Raw genomic sequence first — 23,937 nt, 5'->3', positions numbered from 1 at the left:
AAACAGTTTGGAACGTTTTAATTATATACCACACTTTTACACAAACACATTGCAGTTCACCTTAAATGTTAAAAAACCCTATAATGCTATATATTCTTTTTAAAATAATAGTTTGACACTGCGTAAATGAATGTATCCTGCAATTCAATATTAAATTATAGCCCCTTTGTCAATCCACTGCTGGATGAAGGCCTTCCCACATTGTATCAGTCGTGTGGATTGTGTTTGTCCCTAGCTCACGCTAATGAAAGCAGAGAGAACACGTTCCTTCGAAGTGGGCAGGTAGGAACTTGGTTGGACAGCGCATTCGTGTGATCCGTGTCACGCGGCGCAAGCTGCGTGGGGTGGGGCGGCGCGTCACGTGGTGCTGAGCCCGCCCGAAGCGCTCTATGAAATACAAATCGAGGGTGTGGCTATGCACGATAGACAGACAGACAAATAATCCCTGGTGGGCAGTGTGGAAATGTTGTTCCTACCTGTAATATACATTACAGCATAGTACATTGCCCTCTGCTGACAATGTAGCTGCCCAGCTGGGCAACTGATGGTTGCCCATCGGAGCACTATCCAGGCTCAACCCAACTTAGCTTCCAAGGTCTGATGAGATTGGGCACATTCTAGGCGATTTGGTCATCGGCAAATGCATTGGATGTAAACTATATTGAATTACCTTTGCAATTTCTGTTACTGCACTAAAAATTATGGTCAGCGTCCTTCAGCCGTCCCACCCCTGCCTACGGTCCCCGCCCACGACTACCACTGCTGTAAACACTCACTCCCCACCTTCCCCAACCACCCACCTGTGTGTCGGGAGGAATAGGCAGGGCCTAAACAAGGAGGGGCATGGTTCCTAAAAAAGGAAAGGTGACGGTGCCCAAAAGAGGATGAAGAGACAATGGAGCCATAAAGGAAGGGATGGGGCCTACAGAGTGTTAACTTCCCAGTTGCTTTATGGTAATAAAAGCATAGAATCAATTATGTGCAAGCAGGCAGCATGTTTGTAATGCCGCAGATGTGACCACGGCCCACGAGTCAACTAGTAAATATATTACCTGAATAGTAAAAATTATTTGGTAATACTATTTATGGTTAAATTGTAGCCCAACTGTAAGCCTGTCCACAGGAATTTTTAGCGGTGGGGGGGTTAAAGTCTCTTGTTCACCTACCCAGTCTAAGTTTGAACCACAATACTTTGCTGTTCTCGTCAAAGAGGAAATAAACCATCATGCGGACTCCAGTCAATCTCGCAGCGGCTTTTGGCTCGCCGTTGAACAAAGACGGTCACTGCATCGTGCACTTTCAGATGCACTTCTGCAGCCATCTGGAACGCTTTTCTGATATTAGCAAGCCATTGGAGCTATGCACTTTTAAATTAAGATTGAAAACCAATTTCTTTCGAACTGCCTTTTTGTTTGGGTTGTCCTCCTGCACCTCCGATTAGCACGGTTGGCTACGTACGGTGTGAAAGAAGTTCAACATACATAGGAGGGGGTGGGGGAGGGTGAGCATTAGCACCCAGCACCTTCAAAATGGTTGGGTAGGGATTCTACTCCGCACCAGAGGTCGCAACCGGGTACCCGATACCCGTACCCTACCCAATACCCGGCTACCCGTACCCGGCCGGGTACGGGTACCCGTTTGCGACCCTGGTGCGGCCGGGTACGGGTACGGGTAGACCGTGAGTCACTGGTGAGTAACTGTTTGTCACTCATTTCCCAACGTCTTGTCTCTTCTCACAATTCAAGTTCCTAGAATCAACCGACCCACGCCTGCAACATGGCTTCGTCCCAGAGGTCGCAATCAGGTACCCGATACCCGTACCCGGCCGGGTACGGGTGTAGGGTACGGGTACGGCCGGGTACGGGTACCCGTTTGTGACCCTGGTGCGGCCGGGTACAGGTACGGGTAAGGAATCAAAACCCGTTTGCGACCTCTGCTCCGCACCCTTTCCAAAAAGCTCTTCACAAGTAATGGTACTCCCGCATCTCACGCAACACCTGCTCCTGCGCCTCCTCCATCGTCAACTTCGGCCGGCGGTTCCGCTCCAGAAACTGCAATGTCAGCCAGAGGGGAGGAGGAGATAAGATCGTGTAGTAGTCAGTCGTCTTTGTACCCGTAGCACAGCCCTTTTGATCATTTGCTCATTCCTTTATGCACACTAACTTATTAATTCATTCACAAAATCATGTTATTTATACATACATTCATGCATGTACTCACATTCGCTAATTTTGCACTTTAAATTAATTCACTTTCTCATAGTACATCAGGCTTAACTGGTTTTCATGCCTGAATGAGCATTGTGGCAATGCTCACCTCCTGTTTAGAGCCCCGCAGAGCCAGTGGTGGAGATTCCTTTGATGGGGGTGAGTCTATCCATATCTTTGTCAAGTTAACACTTTCTTACACGTGGCAATTTATGTATTTTGAACTTATTTCGCGCCATCCGTAGCCAACCGTGCTAATTGTCCTTGGCACTCAAACCAATGCTTAGCCTTAATCAGTGGCTCAGCGGTACAGCAAGTGGCTCACAATCACAAGGTTGCGAGTTAAAATCATGGTTAGGGGTTGACTCAACTCCATCGTCCCTTCAAGATCGCCAAGATGAGTATCACTTTATGGGGAAATTAACGGCGGTTTATCTAGGGATAAAATCGTCTCCGTCATAGCAATGCAGAATTTTCACCACTGGCTCTGCGGGGCTGGAATAATAATATTAAATAGGAGATTAAACAGGAGATGAGCACAGCCTCAAAGCTCATTTTTGCAGGAATTCACTTTGACTAGATGTACTCTGCGACAAGTGAATTAATGAATGTGAATGAGTAAATGTAAAAAATTATAAATGTGTGAACAATTGAATGCACCGAGTGAATTAATGTACGAGTAAGCGAATGTATGAGTGAAAGAATGAGTGATGGAATGTGAATGAGCATGTGAATTAACAAACACTAACGAATGAATAAGTAACTTCATATCTGAACAAATGTGTGAACAAATGAGCGAATGAATGTTGAGGTCCTCGGATGCTGTGACTTGCAGTGCTATGGACGTGCGTGCGTGCCTGTCGCGTCTCGGCGAGCGTGGTGTAGGGGTATCGCTCCTGGGCTAGTGCCTCCACCAGGCTGGCATGCAGGCCGTGGCACCGCGACACGAAGTCGCGCGTCAGCTCCAGCTGTCCCCGCAGCAGCTCCTCGAGCGCCAGCGTGGAGGGGCGGTGCGTGGTGAGGGCTGCGATTGCACACAAAGATCCCCCCCCCCCCCGTATAGCCTGAGACTGTGAGAGAGTAGCACCTATGAAGGCTGGCATGGCACACACAGGGGGTGGGTGGCCAGAACCATGCCGAGCTACCTTTGTCTTCCTAGTGGCGATGTTTACATGCTCACTTAGGCCCAGTCGACCCAGGGGAGGCCCAGGACTGGTTCAGATAATCGTCAATGGTGTTGTCCCATGAGTGGGAATCCAATAAGGATCACCAGTTCCATAGCACAGCGTGATAACCACAAGACGACTGTTCCCCGCTGTTCCGCGTGCACGACAAAGACCCCCCGTATAGCCTTAACAGAATGTTGGGGTAAGTGCTCTTAGCGAGTAGCACCTATGAAGGCCGGGATGGCACACGAGGGGGTGGGTGGCCAGGACCATGCCCGACCGCCTTTGTCTCCCCAGTGGTCATGTTTACACATCACACCAGGTACTCATTTGAGGCTGAGTCGACCTAGGGGAGGCCAGGGACCGGTTCAGATATTGGTCAGTGGTCTTGGCCGTGAGCGGGAATCGAACTCGGGCCTCCGGGTTTGTAGCGCAGTGCGCCAACCGCGACACCGCCACTTCCCACACACACACAGATACGCATTCCTAAATACGTACATCCATACTACTTTCCTTCCAGGTTGTATTACCAACCTCCCAAGTTGCTCACCCCATCCTGCACAACGTGTGCCACTCATCAGAAGCTATTCTTTAGGCCAATCTCAATGTAAATAATCTGCATACAGTAAACTCAACGGTGAATAGGGCGTAAGAAAATGTGCAACCACAGCATGAGTAAACAGTAGCTACTCACTTTTTCAGAAGATGAAAGTGAACCCTAGACCTCAACACGAGAACATAGTGTGCAGGAGGACCACAGGAGCAATCAACAAAGTAAAATACACACATGCACGCAGCTGCAAGGGTCTAACAAAGCCAGCAAGTCCGTCCAGTAATGGAGCCTTTGATATGTTAGAGATTTCGACCGTATAAATAAGTTACAAAAGAGGGGCGGACGTGCCTATGCCCAACACGCATGAGCGCCAATCATTCTAGTTTGTGGAATAACATTACATACTTAAAAAATATATTTTTTTATTGTCAATCTTATCCAAAAAACTAGAAACCAAAAAAAACTCGCACTCACAATAGTGCCATAAATGGAAAATAAAAAGTGCGTATACACCCGACGCTCGCTCTACACAAATTCGCAGCTGCAACCTTTTTTTTTCTACTCCCAAAATTTCAGAAAGCACGGGGTGCGGTTCTCACAGCTGCAAGGATTGAGCGGGCAGTGCGAAGATGGCGCGGTGCGCGCACTGGGCTGTCTCAAGACTCCGCAAGTGACTCATGCGCCTCTCCAAGTGTATCCCCTGCAACCCGCTTGCTAATTGGCCGTGGACAGGGAGTCGTTGAGTTCGGAAAAAACAATACCACGTGCACACACCCCCCCCCACCTACTCAACAATGGACCGCAGAGGGCTAACCTCGCTTCTGCCTCCTTAATCTCGGAAACGTTTTGATTAAGAAACAGTCTGCCTGAACAATATTTCCACGCGAAAGATAAACCGAAACTTTTCAAGGAGAAGCGACGCAGCCCTCTGCGGTCCGCTGTTGGGTACGGGAGCACGTCGCATCGTTACCCTGTCCGCTCCTGCGAGGAACTTGGAACTCGCGTTTCTAACTACCAATTATAGAAATTGTATTCCTTATTTGAGTTTTGTATCTGGATTAGTATGTGCCCGAACGGCAATGGATACCCATTGTATTTTATATGCATTCATTAATTCCCCCCCCCCCCCCCACTTCGCACGTGAAGGGCTCACAAGTGACATCATCACATCTATCCCTCTATTTAAGGAATGAAACAGGATTTCTCCACAAATCTGGCTGTCACCCGATGAAGCTAGTTGTAATTACTGGTGAAATGTCGTACTCAAGATTGTAAATGTTGTGGATTTGCTCTCCAACACACCTGTGTGCTGTACTAGTGTAGTGCAATAGCGCTGGCTGCTGTCTACAAAGTGCAACTACAAGATCCGGCAGTACACACGTCAACAGACGAGAGTATATATACGGGGGATAAAACATCGAGGCAAAGTTCATGGGGGGGGGGGGGAGGGCATCTGGAAGCCCAGGGAACCTGCGAATAGGTTCCAGAAGGGGGGCGTGGTGAAGGCGGATCAAGGCCACGCCGGGAGGATAAGAGAGGGCCCTGAGGGAGAGCTCAGGGATATTGCTGAAAGTTGAGATTGAGGGAATACTTGTCGGAGACTTCACTAAGCGAGGGGGGGAGGGGAGGTGTAACGTCAGCATGACACACAAATTCGGTTCAACACTGTGGGATGTGGGTGACGGGAGCACGCAGATGTGCACAGAGACGTCACCACTGCACACTTGCCTGCCCGCACATCAGCTAGCCAGCCAGCAAAACTTTATCTAATGTTTTTTCGGTAAAGTCACGTAGGTAAAAAATTAAAATTAATAAAAGTAAAATAAAATAAAAATCACGACGTTTCGGAGGCAACACAAGCTTCCGTCTTCAGGTGGAACCGTCACAGCCACGACAGCTGTATCAAGTTCCACCTGAAGACGGAAGCTTGTGTTGCCTCCGAAACGTCGTGATTTTTATTTTATTTTACTTTTATTAATTAAAATGTTTTACCTACGTGACTTTACCGAAAAAACCTAAGAATATGAATCCTTGCAGTCACGAAAGCTTCAAATCTAGAATTTATCTAATATATTTTTTCTTTATTTTCAGATTGCCTTCCTGACTTACCCAAAATTCTGGCTTACCCCAAATTCCACCTTATAGGAGTCCGGCTTCGAGAAGTTTTACCATGTGCTCTGATTGTACTTGACCATACCTTCCAGCGTTTCCCCGCTGATGAAGTGAGAGGCGATGGGCATTGGGGCCGCGTATTTCCCAGCGTTCTCTGCTGCGAGCGCAGCATCTGTGAACCGCAAGGTCCATCAAATTATTCGCCAGTGCAGTGAAGCGCAACCAGGAACAGGATACATTGAACAAAAAGCACGCTCAGCATGCTCAGGAAAAGCAAAAATACAGAACAACTTTACAGCAATTGGTTCCGAGCAATTTAAACAGGGAAGAATTTCACGTGTTAAGTCATACACGTATTTAATTACAGTAGAATAATAGTAATAATGCCAAGGTGGAACGGTGGCACAGTGGTTAGCACACTGCGCAATGAACCCAGTGGCCCCAGTTCAATTCTCGGCTATGGCTAACATCAGTGGCAAAGTGAAATCTGAACCGGTCCTTAGAGCTCCCTCCTTGATCATCCTGCATGATGAAATATGGATAAAAAAACGTCCACGACTTACATGGCATGGGGAAGCCTTCATTCAGCAGTGGATTGACAAAAGTTGTTTTTTTACTTTCTCAAATATTGTAAAACAGGGCAACTTTTCACACGTCAGGCTCTATATGTGTTTATGGTATAATAATACCTCATACTGTGCCTCAATATTTGATTAATGTGGCGTGTATTTACAACCCTTTGTTAATTCACCACCGGATAAAGGACTCCAGATGCTGTGTTGGTCATAGGGATCCTGGGACAATATTTCACCACGCTAGTTCGTGCAGATTGATAAAGGCATTCAGGACTAGTTCAAATATCACTCACCACTTACCGTAGCGCAAGACAGAAAAAAAACCCTACACCTGTAAAGAGAACACGTGCAGGTCTGCATGCATGTATGCACAGGTGCACAAACCTACTTGCTCTACTGCCACATCTCTATCTTCCAAACCTTGCCTCCAAAGCACTGGATTACAGGAGTGCACCACCAATGCGCACACACCCCACTCCCACTGGCATAATAGCGCTTCTGTCCATTGAAACACCGCACTCACCTTGCACCCACGCATAGCTAAGGCCAGGCACAGTCTGCACTGACGCATTCTTCCCTCGCCTCTTCACATCTCTTCGCACCGAATCGGTCAGTCCACGCGTTCGCAGCCTCGACGATTCCCTCCTAGCCCCGGGCCGCGGTGAGCTCCTTCTGGAGGTCAGGCTCTGGGAGCGCGTGGACGACTCTGTTGAGTGGGACGGTGTCCTCGCGCCAGCGTCACGCGAATCGTCGTCTTCCTCAAAGTCCTCCGAGTAGTTGGAGGCGGCGCTGTCACTGTCGACGGGGCTCACGGAGCGCGAGGATTTCCCTCCGTGGCTCCCGATTCTGCCGTGCGACAAAGACGAGGCGGAGGAGTAGTCGCCGCCGCCATCTCTGATGGAGGCCACCTCCAGCCGTTCGGACACGTCGCTCACCTCCGACATGGTAGCGATCTCGCTGCTCTTCTCTATGCTGCCGTTCTCGCTGCTCATCCTTGCGCGCGGAGAGGGCGTTCGTAGATTTCTCGTGCCCGCGGATGGCTTGTCGGATAGGTGGCGAGCCTTCGGCTGTCGCACGTCGGAGCTAAGCGCGGATCTCTCGTGGCCGTGCTTAATTGGCGGTGGATCACTGATAGGAAGGGCAGGCAGGAGGTCGTCCACGGTCATCAGGTTCATCTTGAAATCTAAAAACACAACGATGATAGTCACTGGTGACGAGGTTGACATCACCAACTCCGTACACTTGACAACCCAATTTAATCACAACTCAGTCTATGTGAGTATATGGGTCTCGATGCAAGTCAACAGTGAGCAAGCTGAGACCATCAACTTACTACACTAGAGAACCTGGTTTAATCACAGGTGGCTATTCGGATTTGAACCCAGGATTATCAGCAGAGGTGGCCCAGTCTCTCTCTGAACCCTGAGCCACCAGGCCGCCTTGTGAATGTGGCATCTGATCAGGACATGGAAAATGTCACACGTGCCCAACACGAGCAACGAAACCAGCCACATTTCCAGCATCGCCTCTAACCAGTTAGGCAGATAGCCTAGGGGTGTATCTCAGTCCAGTACGTGTGAAGGGGCCATTACCCCTTCCATTGTTACCCTGTAAGCTATAATAAATAGTGTGCCTTGACTACACCGTCTCTGTCGCTTGTGAACCCACTACACATGTGTAGAGGTGTAGTGGGTGACATCATGTCACGCGCGCCCTCAGAGAGAGTGGTGTCGCGGGACGTGACGTCAGGCGGGCCGTGGAGGATGGTGACGTCATGCCCCCAGGGGGGTATTTAAAGGGGGACCCGGGATGAAACCGGGGGTCGTCGGGGGTAGAAGTGGGGACTCGGGTAGTTGGTCCTCACACGAGGCTAGGGGAGGCTACTCCGCCCGACCGGCCGAGGTTGGGGGTGGTCCCGGGCCGAGGCAGGGTGGAGGGGCGAGTTAACCGGGGTGTAGGGATCCCAGTACCCTGTCCCCTGGGGAGTTATTGGCTAGGGGGGTGCTTTTTGTGGTCTATGCAAACATGACTCCTTGTAAAAAAGGTGTAAGTTTTGTTGCCAGATAAAAGGGTAAAAAAACAATGATATTTTTTACTGGCAAATGAGGTTCCAATGGTGTAGGGGGGTGCTGGTTCGGCGTAAGCCTTATCAACCTGGCGTAAGCCCTGATTAACTTGGCGTAAGCCCTTAAATAAACATGGCGTGAGCCCCTAACAGCAACCTGCCTCGGAGTCATAAATTGCACCTCTAACCCATGTATTAATAGTAGCCCAAGTTCCAACATTTTCCCAGTCCCGGTGCAAGCTCGAGCATTTGCCCTATCCCCAGCAATAGCCTTAGCACTAACTAAAGCCCTAACCTCAGTCTTAACCAAAGCCCAATCATATCCTTATCCCAACACCCCACATACTAACCAATCATGCCGATTTACGTGGTAGGCTGCCAATTATTAAACCTTTTAAGAGGATAGCAATTTTCTAAACAAATATTGCGTTAAAAAACATATCTTCTGCAACATTTATTAAGTGGCATGAACAGCTTTGGAAATCACGTATGTGTTTAAAAATTGGCAGCCCAGTACGTAAAATAATAGGACTGGTGAATATCCGTGCAGAAACATTCATTAATATCATAATATAGATTTTTTCGGTAAAGTCACATGTCTTCAAGTGGGACCATCACAGCCAGTAAATTTGGCTGTGACGGTCCCACCTGAAGACGGAGACTTGTGTTGCCTCCGAAACGTCGTGATTTAATTGAGTTATTTTCATCTATTATTATTTTTTTACCTACGTGACTTTACCGAAAAAACGTAAGAGTATGAATCATTGCAGTCACGAAAGCTTCAAATCTAGAATCATAATATAGACCCAACAGGGAGAATCACAAGCCCAGAGGACACAACCCACAGATCGTGCCCCACCATGTGTTCTCTCACCTATAAACGTTAGATATGCAATGGGTCTAATAAAAAGCAAATCATAATAAACAGCCCTTTGACACTGCTAAGTAAAGGCTTCCCCACGCCATGCCGGTCATGGAAATGGTTTGACCATACTTCCCCACATTGGATGGTGATGAGTTTTTGAAGCAGTGGCCCAGGACAGATTGATGTCGCTCGCTACTGGTGTTAGTCATGGCTAGAAACTGAACTCGGATCGCCAGGTTCATAGCGCAGTGTGCCAACCACTGCGCCACCACACCATCCTCAGCCTCCATTAATTAACCATCTATCCTCATACCGTCAGAGGTCGAAGCCGATGAAACGTCATCCCGTCGACTCGGGGCCACCGATGCGTCCGAGAATCGCTCGTCATCAGAGTTCACCTCACTCCGTATGGACGAGGGAGAAGGCGATCGATTGACCGTGCCTCTCCTCATCACGCTAGGCGATCTCGTGGTGCGGTCTTCGTGGACCGGGGATCGCTTGGCTCTCCCCATCTCCGGCGACGACGGTGGGAGGCGAGGGGCACTACCGCCAGGCGGCTCCGTCGAAGCCGCTTCGCGCATCTTTAAAAACTTAAAAATAGCAACAAAAACTACAAATTACTTACACAGAGAGAGACGAGAATATGTATACGAGTAACTGTCATTTATCTGTGGACGAATTATCCGGGTTGAGGATTAACCGAGCTTGCACGAATATAAATCAACAGCCTTACATGTGCACTGGTTAGATCATAAGCTGTTCCTCACTTACCAGGGATCAGCTATTCAGTGCCCATACGACAGCAAACAAGTTGGCACGGAAACCGACTACTTTACAAAAGAGTAAAAACAGACGGCACATTCTACGTCTCTATTGTTTATCTTTGTTTCAGCTCACTAACCTGCATCTCTTGCCGACAGCTCTCTCATCTCGATCTTCTTGACGTAACCCACTGTTTAATGTGCCTCAATGGGTTTATTTAATCTCCTTGTAAAATAAAGGATGTTAAATAAAATCTGAAGAGCCCTCCTCAAGGGACGCCATGGTGGTGAGATGTTAACTTCCTCGCCTGGCATATAGTTCTCCCTGGTGTCACGTGGATTTTTCTCCAGGTCCTCCGGTTTTTACCACCATATTTAGAAACACGCGTTTCGAGTATTTTATTTGGCTCCTATATAATTTCTACACGATGAGCCACTTCGTTGAGCCATCATTAGTGACCAGGTCACTTCTGAAAAGAGGTGTACAGCTCAGTTGACCTTACCTGGAAAAAAATAATACTTTTTTGATAGTTTTTAAGTGTCTCGATTTAAAGCTTTCGTGACTGTCAGGATTCATCTTCTTGGTTCTTTCGGTAAAGTCACGTAGAAGGGAAGTAATAAAATAATAAAAATAAAACATAATAAAATAATTCTTACGACGTTTCGGCCACAACACAAGCAGCCGTCCTCAGGTGAAGACCAGGTCTTCAGACGCTGTCTCCCCGACAGACCTGGTCTTCACCTGAGGACGGCTGCTTGCGTTGTGGTCGAAACGTCGTGAGAATTATTTTATTATGTTTTATTTGTATTATTTTATCACTTCCCTTCTACGTGACTTTACCGAAAGAACCAAGAAGATGAGTTTTTAAGTGCTCGTACCCGGTTGCGGTTGGTGGGAGTCTGCGGGCTCCGCGCGTGCTTCCGCTCAGAGTCGTGGCTCTCAAACGAGCTGCCCAAGAGTCGCCGCATCTCCTCCTCGTCGCTGTCCACAGCCCCCACAGGCGTCCGAGTCCTGGCCCCAGAACCGCCCGTCCGGGCTGCGTCACGGTTGCGCGATGCATCCTCGCGAGGGGCAGCCGACGCCGAGGGCCTTGGAGGATCTGCATACACGATGCAATACAATTGCAAAAAAGTAACCCGTAAAAACAAAGTTTTTCACTATAAATCCTTTATATGCGTGGCATCGGTTTTATTTTATTATTCATTTCTGTTTTTCTTGAGTAAGAGTTTCATTTTTATCACATTGGTATTTTAAATTAAATATGAAATGTTTTTTTTCCTAAAAAGTGGAAAATTTTGGAAAAAAATTTTCACGAAAATAAATTGTCACGCACAACGAGTCTGTATGCAAAATGTCAGCTCGATTGGATCATGGGAAGTGGGTTAAAAAACGACCGAAAGATTTGCACGGTCGTAAGCGCGCAAGCAAGCAAACAAGTGAACTTAATATAAAGAGCGCTGGAAAGAAAGTGGGAATGTTTATATTTTAGAGAGAAGCAGTCATAGTCAGGGCTACGAAGTCTATGAATCTCTATTTAAGTCTTTGGGTGTCCAAGTGAATCTCTGGTTTCTACAAAAGTATAAGAGTCTTTATGTATAAGTCTATGGGCCTTTACACAATAAAATTATAATGTATATGCTTTGTTAATTACCTATGTAGGTAACCAATAGATACATTTGCATAACCTAGTTTTATATACAGTAAAACCTTTGATTGCGAGCATAATTCGTTCCGAAAACGTGTTTGTAATCCAAAGCACTCGTATATCAAAGCACTCGTATATCATACTCTTAGGTTTTTCGGTAAAGTCACGTAGTTAAAAAAGAAAAAATAATAGAAATAATAATAGAAATATTATTATTTCTATTATTTTATTATTATTTATTTCTTACCTACGTGACTTTACCGAAAAACCTAAGAGTATGAATCCTTGCAGTCACGAAAGCTTCAAATCTAGAACTCGTATATCAGTTGTGATCAGGTGACGCTCGGCAGACAAAGCGTAGACACGTGCTACTCGTATTGCAAGACCTCGCTCGTTTATCAAATTAATATTTGTTAAAAAAATTTGCTCGTCTTGCAAAACAGTCGCAAAGTTACTCGCAATCACCGGTTTTACTGTATATGTGTTGTGCATACCTCGGTTGTAGTTTTATTTGGGTCGCCCCTCTACGCCCATTACTCAGGTGATCGAGAGTCGACTCGATATTCATTGAGGCACCTGTATCCTCCAATGATTCTGCCGGCGTAGATGTCATCATCGTCGTCGTCTTCTTCTTTTTGAGGAATCGGCTGCCATTGCCGCTGAGTTCGTCGCCCGGCATGCTCATGGAGCGCTCCACGGTGGAGGGTGCTGCCCCCGGCGAAGAGGAGGCCGAGGGCTGGCGTCGCCCGCCCGGCACCGCCGTGGGCCCCGTCACCCGCGCCTTCAGCTTCTCCTCGAACTGAGACAGGCGCTGCAGCGCCGCTGCCGACGACGCAGACGTCCTGGCCACGCTGGTGCCCACATGGACGTCCGTCTGAAACACGAGGGGCACGAAGGGATTGTTACTCGATATGATGCTTACTTTTTTTAAAATTAGTGTTTATTTTTTTTTATGTTATACCAAGTACTCGGGCGATTATGGCACGCGTGTTAGAATGAGAGCGTATGGATCCTTCCTAAAGTATGCATCCTTTCTTGGGTGTGTTTGCATGTTTCTATTAGAGTTGCTCGAATAGGATTTTTTTTCATTGCTGGAAACCGCATACAGAAATGTCTAGCCATGAACATAACATGTTTATCCTTTCTTTGAAATGAGAAGAGAATGGGGGCTGCCATGACGTAATGGTCAGCACAATCGACTTGCAATATAGAGGTTGCTGGATCGATTCGAACTCCCACGCACCAAACCCTGCATCTCTTCACCCAGTAGTTAGATGCAACAGTTAGTTGATTGGCAGGTCGCATTTGGTGGGGTAAAATCTGGGTGCTCCCACCTTTCCACAGCATTTGGCAAGCATGAAAGAATAGGCTAAATACCCATTAGATGGCCTCTCTAGAGGAGGCACTTCTGCCAGCAGTGGGTAGATTATCGATCATAGCTGATTATGTAACAATTCATTCCTTTGATTAAGGATCATCATTAAATTCATAAATGTATTCTTTTTTGCACGAGGTGCATTTAGAGTGTCACTGTGCGAATCTATCGCACCTATTATTGTGGTGTGAATCCAGTCTAAGTTAAAGCGATGTCAATCTATAACATCTGCGGTGGTGTTAATCTGCACACTCTACGGCAATGTGAAGCTTCTGAATTTACAGCGTCTCTCTAGTGGTGTGAGTTTTATGCTCACTTGGTCAAAATGAGGCATGTGATTGTATAGTAGTGTGAATCTGTAGTACAGTATCTGCAAACCATACACACCTGCATCATGGAACCTCCCTTGCCAATATCAAAATATAAGAATAGGTTTTACCATTTCTGGCAATAAAAAAACAGGTGTTAAGATGTTAAAACACCAAATAGAAACCTTTTTGCAAGGAATCATGTCCGCATTAACCACATATAGTGTTCACTGTTTGAGAGGAGGCTCGAAATAAAGCTGTCTCTGGTGTGGACCAATCAGTTTCAAAGACAATGCATATACTACCAGAGCATGTTTTTGTTTGCATGTTCACCACAAGGATCATGCAGACATGATTCCTTGCAAAAAGGTTTCCGATTGGTGTTTTAGCATTTTAACACCTGTTTTTTTTATTGCCAAAAAGGGTAAAACCTATTCTTCTACGTATACACCAGAGCTGTACAAATGCACTTGCTGGGTCACCTGAGGCTTTTTCTTGAGGAAGCGAGTCGCCGTGGGTGAGGCATGGCCAGGGAGTGGACTTGGGCCCCACTGAGGCGTAAACATGGGCCCCACCATGCCCAGCCCACTCCCCACACTCCCCCTGGGTCCCGGCACACCTCGCTCTGGCGCCAACCTGCTCCTCCACAAACAAGCGACGTGTCCCAAATAAACTTCATTGCCTCATCTGCCGCTGCTGCTGAGACCTTTATCCAATGCCTTATTCACATTTCTAATTAACTGCTGAAAAGTATCCTATTTCATCATCATCATTAGCCATGGTCTATCCATTGGTGAAGGCCTTCCCCAGCCATTACCACGGGCCTACGATGTAACAATCCACACTAGCAGCTACACACAAGCCGATTTCATTGCTCCATTTCCACAGTGGGCATATGCTCGGACACGCTCCCTCCGTTGGCTACCACTCTCATTATTAGTCTTAACCGTTGGCCATGATACTGTCAGGTGACATGTCCTGCCCAAACCTCACGAAGATTTCTTAACTAGCAAAATTATGTCTCCAACCTGTTCTCTAATCCAAGTGTTATTCTATCGATCTCAATGTGATACCAGAATTCACTGTGAACTCTTCAACCTTTTGTTTCCATTTGCTTTGACAGTCCGCTCGGAAACATCGCCTGTGTCGGTAAATCAAACCACACCTAATTAACTTCCCCTATTCAAGTCCTTCACCCAGCTGTGGATGCCTATGGCTGACAATATTGATGATCTAAGTATAGGTTCAAAAACTTTCCTTTTTTACTCTGCCTGGGACTGTCACTCTAAAAACTGATCATATGCACCTTTATCACACCATCAACTTCATTTCTTCTCTACCCTGTCGCACCCTGGGTTCCCTCGCCTAACGAAAATAAAACCGCTTTAAATTATCTTGACGTACACATCTCACACAGGGCTGTTTTCAGCGGTGCACCAAAACCTATTGTCGTCCCGTACTATGATGCAACACCGATGCTACTCACCTTCACCAACCTGCACTTGTTGACCTGAAGAAATATGGTGAAAGAACCCTCATGGACCCACACGGTTTTGGGGGGGGGGGACCCTCATCCAGACGTGTATTGACACAAGGGCTGTACACACATGTCTCTGCATTTCATTCAATTTCAACAGAACCGTTTTCTAAAACCAAATATTGTTGTATTGTTAAAAAGTGACACCCAGTTTCACACTGCCAACCCGGCGAGGTGTAGTTCATCTGGACGCGTCGATGTCACCTTGTAGTCCTGAAGGGGAGACCTGTGCTCTCGTCAGAAAACGAAGCATCACTCAGATCCGCTCCGGGCCATCCACGCCCGCCCGGCAGCCCCCGTTGGATCATGGTTGTGCCCGCCGATACACAGTCTAACAACGTGACACAACAAAGCACATGCGTTATTACCAGTATTTCAACGAGTAAATTTTATCGTGGCAGAATGGCAAAGTTGGAAAAAACATCTAAGCAAGAAGAATATGGGTTAAATTCCCGACCTGGGTATCTTTCTGCGTGGAGTTTGTATGTTCTCTCTGGCTTTCCTCTGGGTTCTCGAGTTTCCTCCCACAGCTATAAAAAAAAAAACCCAAAACAATGTAAACGGTGTTGGCCAAACATTCCAATGCTTAAAAATTACCACTACTTCGAAAACTTAGCAGTATCCTTTTGAAAAAGAACCTTGAGACTGAGTGTAGCTTTCCCAGGTTAAAAAGTGTAAACATTGCAATACTGTATATATACACAGTGCAGTGTTACTCTACAGGTAAAGCTGGTGCAAATTGCTTGCTCATGATCCTGCTGGCGAAAATGCAGCAGAGGGGCAATACAGAAGTAAAATCACTGTTGGAAAGTACTTTGCTTCTATCCTCCCGCGTCTATACTCCCTGCCTTCAATCCCGCACTGACCAGCATAAAGTATGGTCAAACAACCCCCGCGCGCTGTGTGGAGGCCCTAATACAGCAGTGAATTGACAAAAAAGAGCCGTTGTACATGTGCAATGACAGGTGACACCTGCTGGCCGGAAAGGGATTCACGGGTAGGGGCACGGTTAAGTACCAACCAATCGGAGAAGGAGGTGTATCTGGGGCAAGGGTAACAGGTGGGGTTAGCCAAGATACTCCGGGAACCTGGTCGAAGATTCCACGAGATGGCGTGGCCGGAGGCGGGGCCTAGCCACGCCTGGAGAAATATAAGGGGGAGTGGAACCAGGGCTCGGGGCTCGTGTGTGGGGTCCTGGGTGCGTCGCTGCTCGCCGACATCTCTCTCCGTCGTCCGGTCACGTGGAAGATCTCCTGCGTGGTTTCTATGGCGGTCATCGTCATGCCGCCAGCCAGCGGCGTGGCCGAGTGAGGGTGAGGGGACCATGTCGAGTGATCGGCTGTGTGTGTAGCCAGTAGAGGTGTTAATACCTAGAGTTATACTCAGTGTGAGGAAGAACAAGTGTTGGCCTGTGTTGTGCCCAGTGTGAGTTATAAAGAAGTACCCTCTACACCAGAGGTCCCCAACCCCTGGGCCGTGGACCGGTACTGATCCGCGGCCTGTTAGGAACCGGGCCGCACAGCAGGAGGTGAGCGGCGAGTCCGCGCGTGGCCCGCCCATTCTTTTATTTACCACTTTTTTGCCTCTTTCCCGCACTGCGCACTTGTCTCAGTCACAGTTTTGGTAAGTCCACAAGCTAACCCTAGCCAAGACGAGTAAAAAACAAACGTCGCTGGAGAGCTTCTTTGAAAAAATTGTCTTCCACGAAACCGGTCCCTGGTGCCAAAAGGTTGGGGACCGCTGCTCTACACGACGTGTCGCGGAAGTCGCTAATTTCATATATGTACATACACCGCTATATTACAAATTAGACCCTTCGCATTCTATATTTAAATGTAAAACAGGGTTAAAAGCTTAAACACGACTCGTATTTAAAGACGCCAACGCGAACAATAACTGGAGTACCTTTACTTTGTATGAACTTTCCGAGAATACTGTAGCTGAACATACCACTGCGTGGTTATTGCTTTTATATTTTACTGCAATTATACCGCAATAAAAGTTACGGGAATATAAGGTTAATATTATCTTGTAAGCTACACCCAAAGACGACGCGTCCCGAGATGTCTCCAACAGAAGGTGAATGGTTTCATGACGTTTTAAAGACTTTAAAATGACTTTTTGCAGCGCTCTAAAGACGTCGTTCAGTAGTTAATTATATTAAAGAGTGAACCAAGCATTTCGGTAATGCTATGTTGGCAACGGTTCACAAGCACAGTTAACATAAACAAACTTAAACATATTCGTCTATAACACTGCGTGTGACCTTCAAATAGAAACGTATATTTATGACTATAGTTACCAAAGAATGTCAGTGTGTAACGCGCGAGACGTCACTCCATGTCGACCAGCCCCCCTCATTAATAATCATGAACAGGTTACGTCCTCCACATGGACCACCCCCTTCATTAATAATCATGAGCGGGTGACATCACTCAATATGAACTCCCCCCTTCATTAATAATCATGAGCAGGTGACGTCCTCCAAATGGACACCTCCCCTATTATTACCGACTATAATGAGCCAAGAATGTCTGTGTGCAGCGCTCGTGACGTCACTCCACGTCGACCAGCCTCCCTCATTAATAATCATGAACAGGTTACGTCCTCCACACGGACCACCCCCTTCATTAATAATCATGAGTGGTTGACGTCACTCCGCATGGAGAACTCCCCCATTAAAAATCATGAACAGGTGACGTCCTCCAAATGGACACCCCCCCCCCAATTCATAATTAGCGGCTGACGTCACTCCACATGGGGGGCCAAGGCGCCTCATCCCCCCTCTTCAGCGTCAACTTACAACCCTCACTACAAAGGCAGAACCCTCACGTCACACGATCTCCGTAACGCTGTTGAGACATCAAAGTAAAAAGGACGTCATGATGAACAAGGGATTATAACCTTTAAATGAAATAAGTCCGAGTCACCGCGGCCTTATAAATTGCACACGAATGAATGCAATGAATATCACGTGGTGGTCTGCTTTTCTCTTGCAAGTTTCAGATTTACTGCAATACACCCGTCCTTGGACGGGCAAAAAAGCTCGTACAGTACTATATACTACTTCAGTCCACCGGTGTGTTGGAGAGTAAATCCACACGATGTTTTACTCTCCAACACACCGGTGGGCTGAAGTAGTATACTACACTATACACTACACCACACACTATGCACTATACTAGTAACCGATTACCTTTTGGTTCTTTTGGTAAAATCATGTAGAAAGAAAATAAATAAAATAATAGAATACGACGTTTCGATTGCAAAACAAGTAATCATCATCAGGTACGAATGAATGAGAAAAAACTAACCTAGTAAACTTAGAAATATGCAATACAACAGAGTCGGCTAACATAACAGTCAACACCCTACCTGGTTGATTAACGTTCTTCCAAAGTGCCAAATTTGAGAGAGAGACCACACAGACACGGAGACACACAGACAAAGAAACAAACAGAGAGACAACACAGAGAGAGACACACAGCATAGACACACAAGCAGAAAGACAACAGAGAGAGACACACAAATAGAGAGGGGGACAGAGAGAGAGAGGGGGGGTAGAGAAATGAGCATGTCAATTAGAGATTTTGAGCTTTCGTGACTGCAGGAATTACTAGAGGGACAACACAGAGACACAGAGAGAGAGAAACTAAACTTAACAAAACAAAAATTAGTAAAATTTTGAAATGTAATGCAATGCAACACAGAGAGTCGGTCAACACACAATTAACGCATAGCCTGGTTGATTACGTTCTTCCAAAGATTGCTAAATTAGAAGTTAAGCGTGACATTTGAGAGAGAGGCAAGACACAGACACGGAGACACACAGACAGACACATAAGCAGAGAGATAAACAACACAGAGACACACAGAGAGACACACACATAGACACACAGATGAACTTTGGTTTACGTGACAAACCTTACTGGGTTTCGAGTGGTGGAGGGTTACGGCACGTTTATACTAACCCAAAAACCTTTATTGTGAATAATAGTGATCGCGAAAGTCGTACTACGTGTAAAACTTGAAAAGTATTAAGTTTAAACCTTTAAATCCGCGAGCGAGGTTTCACCACCCACCACGCCGACACGACGCAGCTTTATACCATCCGCGGGTTTGCGAACGCCTCATTCGCGATAAAAGCGAACGGCCGAGTTACACAGCAAGCAACATTATGAACTGATGCAATTAAAAAAATGTTAACATCGCCTTAATGAGTTATGATATCGGCCTTGAGAGGCAACACTAATGTTGTTTTAATATAAATTATTTTTTATACTTTCGTGTCGTTCGAATGTGCACGGGGAGAATCGCGAAATGGCGTTCGCGAGCTTGGGTCGGAGGCCTCTCGTTACCAAGGCGACGCGGCCCGTTAAGAAAATAAATAAATAATGAATAAGCGACGTTTCGGGCAACGTCCCTTCTTCATGGCACATAAATAGAGAGGCCGCATAGATAGAATGGCAAATGCGAGTTGGATACTGCACGTTAAACCATGGGGCCCTAATAAGAATTACATTTGAACAAATAAAATATCTGTTTTTTACGTTTTAATTGGCATATGAATAGTTACCTAACAGCAGATATTGAATCACAGATACATCCTTCAATAATCAAAACTCTACTCTATTGCAACATAAACTGATTTGTAATCGGACCCAAATAATGGTGCTGGCACGTTGCATTACGGGTAAGGGGCCGTCCATAAATGACGTCACACGGCGTCACAAAAAGTCAGACCCCCCCCTCAAATATGACGTCACAAAGCTCCCCCCCCCCCCAAATAAAACATGCTTCAAATCGCTTTAAACTACACGTATTGTCATTTTAGTGCGTATTTAATGTGGCGCTACACTGATGTTGTAGGAGAAAACTTTTATTAAAAAGTATATTTAATTAAGTAGAACGTGTTGTCTATATTTATTTAAAGTTGCGCATTTTGATGTGACGTCACATTTCTCAAACCCCCCTCCCTCGTCACACATCGTCACAAATGTCTGACCCCCCTCCCACCCCCCTAGGTGCGTGACGTCATTTATGGACGACCCCTTAGCAAGGTACACTTCGTGACTCATTCCTGAGTCGAGCCTCAATTCAAGAGGAGTGCGGTAATAGGCACGACTTAGGAGCAACGTCAACTCTACAGCAGTGCCGGATTAAGCTAGCGCGGGGCCCGTAGTATGTTATAAAGGGGCCCTAAATAAAAAAAACACAAATATTAAAACACACATTTTTTACTTGCATAGTAAAGTAATTGTATTTTTTCATTTGCTATACAGCCGGATAATACGACAAATCGCTAACCTAAAACACCCAGTCGTTCATAAAAGTTGAAGGCGGTATAGTACTATAGTAATAGAGCAAGTGCAGAATCACTGAACCGGAATTGATATCTTGAAAGCATTTAGCGCGGGGCCCTTGAAAGTGCGGGGCCCGTAGCTACTACGTATGTAGCTACTTTTGTTACACGGATAATCCGGTACTGCTCTACAGAATAAAGGCAACGGTGACTCAGAGATGTTAACTACCTCGCCTGGTATACAGGAGGTCATGGGTTAGATCCTGACCCTGACGCCTGCTGTATATTGGGAGTTTGCGTGTCTCTCTCCCCGTGGTCTCGTGAATTTTTCTCCGGGTCCTCCGGTTTCCCCCCTCCACATTTGGAATCAACGTCACGCGTGTGGAGTGTTTGGCAACTACTATCATTTTCCATAAGATAAGCCAACTTCTTTGAGCTATTATTCGTGATTGCCAGGTGGCTTCTGAAAAAGAGCTATATAGCTCAGTGGGCCTTACCTAATAAAATAAAGAGTTTAGTTTATACTGGTAGGAACCTCCTGGTTACACCAGCCCACAGGGGATTATTGTGTCCGTCGTGCAGGGAGGGGCTGGGTGAGGAGGGTGGGGCTGGGCGGGGAGGGTGGGGAGGGGCTGGGTGGGGAGGGGCTGGGTGGAGAGGGTGGGGAGGGGCTGGGTGGGGAGGGTGGGGCTGGGTGGGGCTGGGTGGGGAGGGGCTGGTCACCCCGTGGTGCCCTTATAAAACTCAACGTTTAACCTGCTCACGCCGGCTTGTGCCCGCCCTCACAGTCGGGCATATTTGCGGAATACACCACGCCGCCGTTGACCCTGGTCATTGACCGAGCAACCCAACGTTCCTACCAGCTCCCTGCGCAGGAATGTGTTACATCTGTCCCTCTACATAAATATAATAATGTACAAGTTTTTTTTTTACACATCCCATCCGCATGACTGTCAACCCATACGGTTTGCTCCGTATTCTTGTAAAATGAAATTGAGTTTTCAGGTCTATACGGCGTACGGCCGTTTCAATACGTGCAAAAACATTATTTGTGTTTCTCCCCTTGTGATGGGACTTTGTAGGATGAACGTTGAGATTTCTAAGGGCACGGAGTGACCAATAAGGTCTTAATTGGTCTGTAATCAGGTTGACACTGATAGGGGGTTGACCCGCCACACTGCCTTCTGAAAGTGCCTAATTTCAGCAGCATTGGTTCAACACAAGCAAAACTGGACCGGTTTTAACATTCAATGTCGCATCAGCAGCTGGAGCACGCTTTGATTGAACCAATACAACATGGCATAGGCACGGACCCTCTGTATAGCAAGGACGGTGCAAATCAGATGCTGTATGAGATGGAGCCATGGAATCAGCTCGGGTGCAGGACGCCGGGTGGATTGTTACATCGAGATGGTGATTGGCTTGTCGAGGACACATCATCCAGCAGTGGGTTGATCAAGGCCGATTGATTACGACACTTGAAACGTCAACACGTCAATAAAACGGTCAGGTTCAATGTTTCCAACGTTTATTTTTTTGTCTTCAAGTGTTTATAAATAAATACGATATTCGTATGAGTTGCCATGATAATGTAATTATAAAGAGTTCCGTATTTAACACACGTGGCATTATTAGAGATGCATCAAACAAAGCGAGGGGTGGCTCAGGAGTTAAGAGACACTCACCCGGAATCGCTAATATCCTGGGTGAAGTACAGAGGTCGCAAACGGGTTTTGATTCCTTACCCGTACCCGTACCCGGCCGCACCAGGGTCGCAATCGGGTACCCGTACCCTACCCGATACCTGGCTACCCGTACCCGGCCGGGTATCGGGTAGGGTACGGGTACCTGATTGCGACCTCTGGGATGAAGCCATGTTGCAGGCGCGGGTGGGTTGATTCTAGGAACTTGAATTGTGAGAAGAGACAAGACGTTGGGAAATGAGTGACAAACGGTTACTCACCAGTGATTCACGGCCTACCCGTACCCGTACCCGGCCGCACCAGGGTCGCAAACGGGTACCCGTACTCGGCCGGGTACGGGTAGCCGGGTATCGGGTAGGGTACGGGTATCGGGTACCCGGTTGCGACCTCTGGTGAAGTATAGTCAAACAACCCCAATGACTGATATGGCGTGGGGAGGGCCTTTGTCCAGCCCCGCAGTGACAAGAGGTCTTTACCTACATACACTCATACATATCACGTGTCCTCTTAATCATAGACGAAGTGAATGTTGCTCTCAATTTAGAACAATATTTATAACTACGTAAAACATATAATTCATATGCTTGCTTCTTTCGGTAAAGTCACGTAGAAGGGAAATAATAAAAGAATAAAAATATGAAACAATTAATTTTTATTGTTGTATATTTTTATTATTTTATTATTTCCCTTCTACGTGACTTTACCGAAAGAACCAATACTATGAATCCCTGCAGTCACGAAAGCTTTAAATCAAAATATAATTCATACTTTAACTTGTTGGGTTAGGCTACGTAATGATCTGCTCACATTTCTGCTGGATAAAGGCCAGATCATTATGTGGCTTAAACTAAAAAATCATGACGAATACATTTGTTGGCGAAAACCTAAGGGTTAAATGAAACATGCATAATAAAAAAAACCTAAGAAGACTTGATGCAAACATTTCATCATACACAGCTCACCAAACAATTGACTTCTTTACCAAAGAAGCAACCGTGCATTGACTTATCCATTGATAATAATATTCGTAGGCTCACGATGCATTCAATCATGGAATTGACGTTTCAAGATTTCCGTACGTTGAATTTCATGGATCCATGTGAGACCCCCTGCAGCCGCTCGTGGAGTTTTTATTTTATTTAAAATAATAATTAGCGAGTTAAATCGTGGACCTAGATAATGACAACTCATCGAATCGCCGGGTGAAGAAGCATTAGACTTGTTAAAAAATATAATTGCACACACACGTAAAATTAATAACTTATCATTAAAATAAGACTTGTTTTACAAAAATACATTTTATCTGTCACAATCAAGCAATATTTGTGTTGATATTATAACACAATTTAAAAAAACAATTGCAATGAACATCGGGAAATGTTGTGCATTTCTATAATCTCAGGTGCGATTTCTATACTTTTCTTTTCGACTTCACATCACACAATATCTTTGTGTTCACTTAATTGGGCTAAATCTAGCTCCGAGATTTGTGACACGTAACAAAATTTTCTCTTAGTAGCAGAGCAGGTGGATTAGTACTGCTCTCTTTGTGTGCACAAGAGGTCACTCGAAAGACTCTCACGTAGTTCCATGATAACTCATTCCACGGGACATTCTCTTACAGGGTATGTTGATTGACGTGGGCAGTGCGAGTTCAAAATGGACACTCCATCTCTAACTTTTCACTTGGGTTGCCACATTATCCACGGATCAAACCTGGACACACAGGATGCCGCAGTGGTGAGACGTTGACTCCCTCGCC

The 23,937-nt window shown here is 46.3% G+C and overlaps 1 protein-coding gene across 4 annotated transcripts; it reads right to left on the bottom strand.

The window, feature by feature from the left end:
• Nucleotide 1: 1 nt before the first annotated feature.
• Nucleotides 2-19,315, bottom strand: C4H19orf44 (chromosome 4 C19orf44 homolog). Of its 4 annotated transcripts, XM_061563003.1 has the most exons (11): nt 19,220-19,276; nt 15,628-15,700; nt 15,375-15,501; nt 14,116-14,269; nt 12,527-12,824; nt 11,184-11,404; nt 9,857-10,133; nt 7,137-7,796; nt 6,124-6,210; nt 3,065-3,231; nt 2-2,051 (listed from the first exon to the last, which is right to left on the bottom strand). In XM_061563003.1, exons 3-11 carry the CDS (start codon nt 15,476-15,478, stop codon nt 1,962-1,964), a joined length of 2,058 nt encoding a protein of 685 aa, XP_061418987.1. In that variant the 5' UTR covers nt 15,479-15,501; nt 15,628-15,700; nt 19,220-19,276; the 3' UTR covers nt 2-1,961. The 4 variants fall into 4 exon arrangements, with proteins under 4 accessions (XP_061418987.1, XP_061418978.1, XP_061418996.1 ...); XM_061562994.1 differs by lacking the exon at nt 15,628-15,700 and having other exon boundaries at nt 19,220-19,315; XM_061563012.1 differs by lacking the exon at nt 15,628-15,700 and having other exon boundaries at nt 19,095-19,230.
• Nucleotides 19,316-23,937: the final 4,622 nt, after the last annotated feature.

This window comes from Lethenteron reissneri, chromosome 4 (assembly GCF_015708825.2).
Source record: "Lethenteron reissneri isolate LAM-NWPU_2019-01 chromosome 4, ASM1570882v1, whole genome shotgun sequence".
Classification (NCBI taxonomy): domain Eukaryota; kingdom Metazoa; phylum Chordata; class Hyperoartia; order Petromyzontiformes; family Petromyzontidae; genus Lethenteron; species Lethenteron reissneri.
Note: the sequence above shows the minus strand (reverse complement) of the source record. Positions and strands in the feature narration are given on the sequence as shown.

Coding starts and splice junctions, on each gene's coding strand:
- C4H19orf44 (XM_061562994.1), bottom strand. CDS start 15,478: ATGATCCAACGGGGGCTGCCGGGCGGGCGTGGATGGCCCGGAGCGGAT. Junction 6,211..7,136: donor TAGCTATGCGTGGGTGCAAG/GTGAGTGCGGTG, acceptor TGCGGTTCACAG/ATGCTGCGCTCGCAGCAGAG. Junction 2,052..3,064: donor CGCTCGCCGAGACGCGACAG/GCACGCACGCAC, acceptor CTGACATTGCAG/TTTCTGGAGCGGAACCGCCG.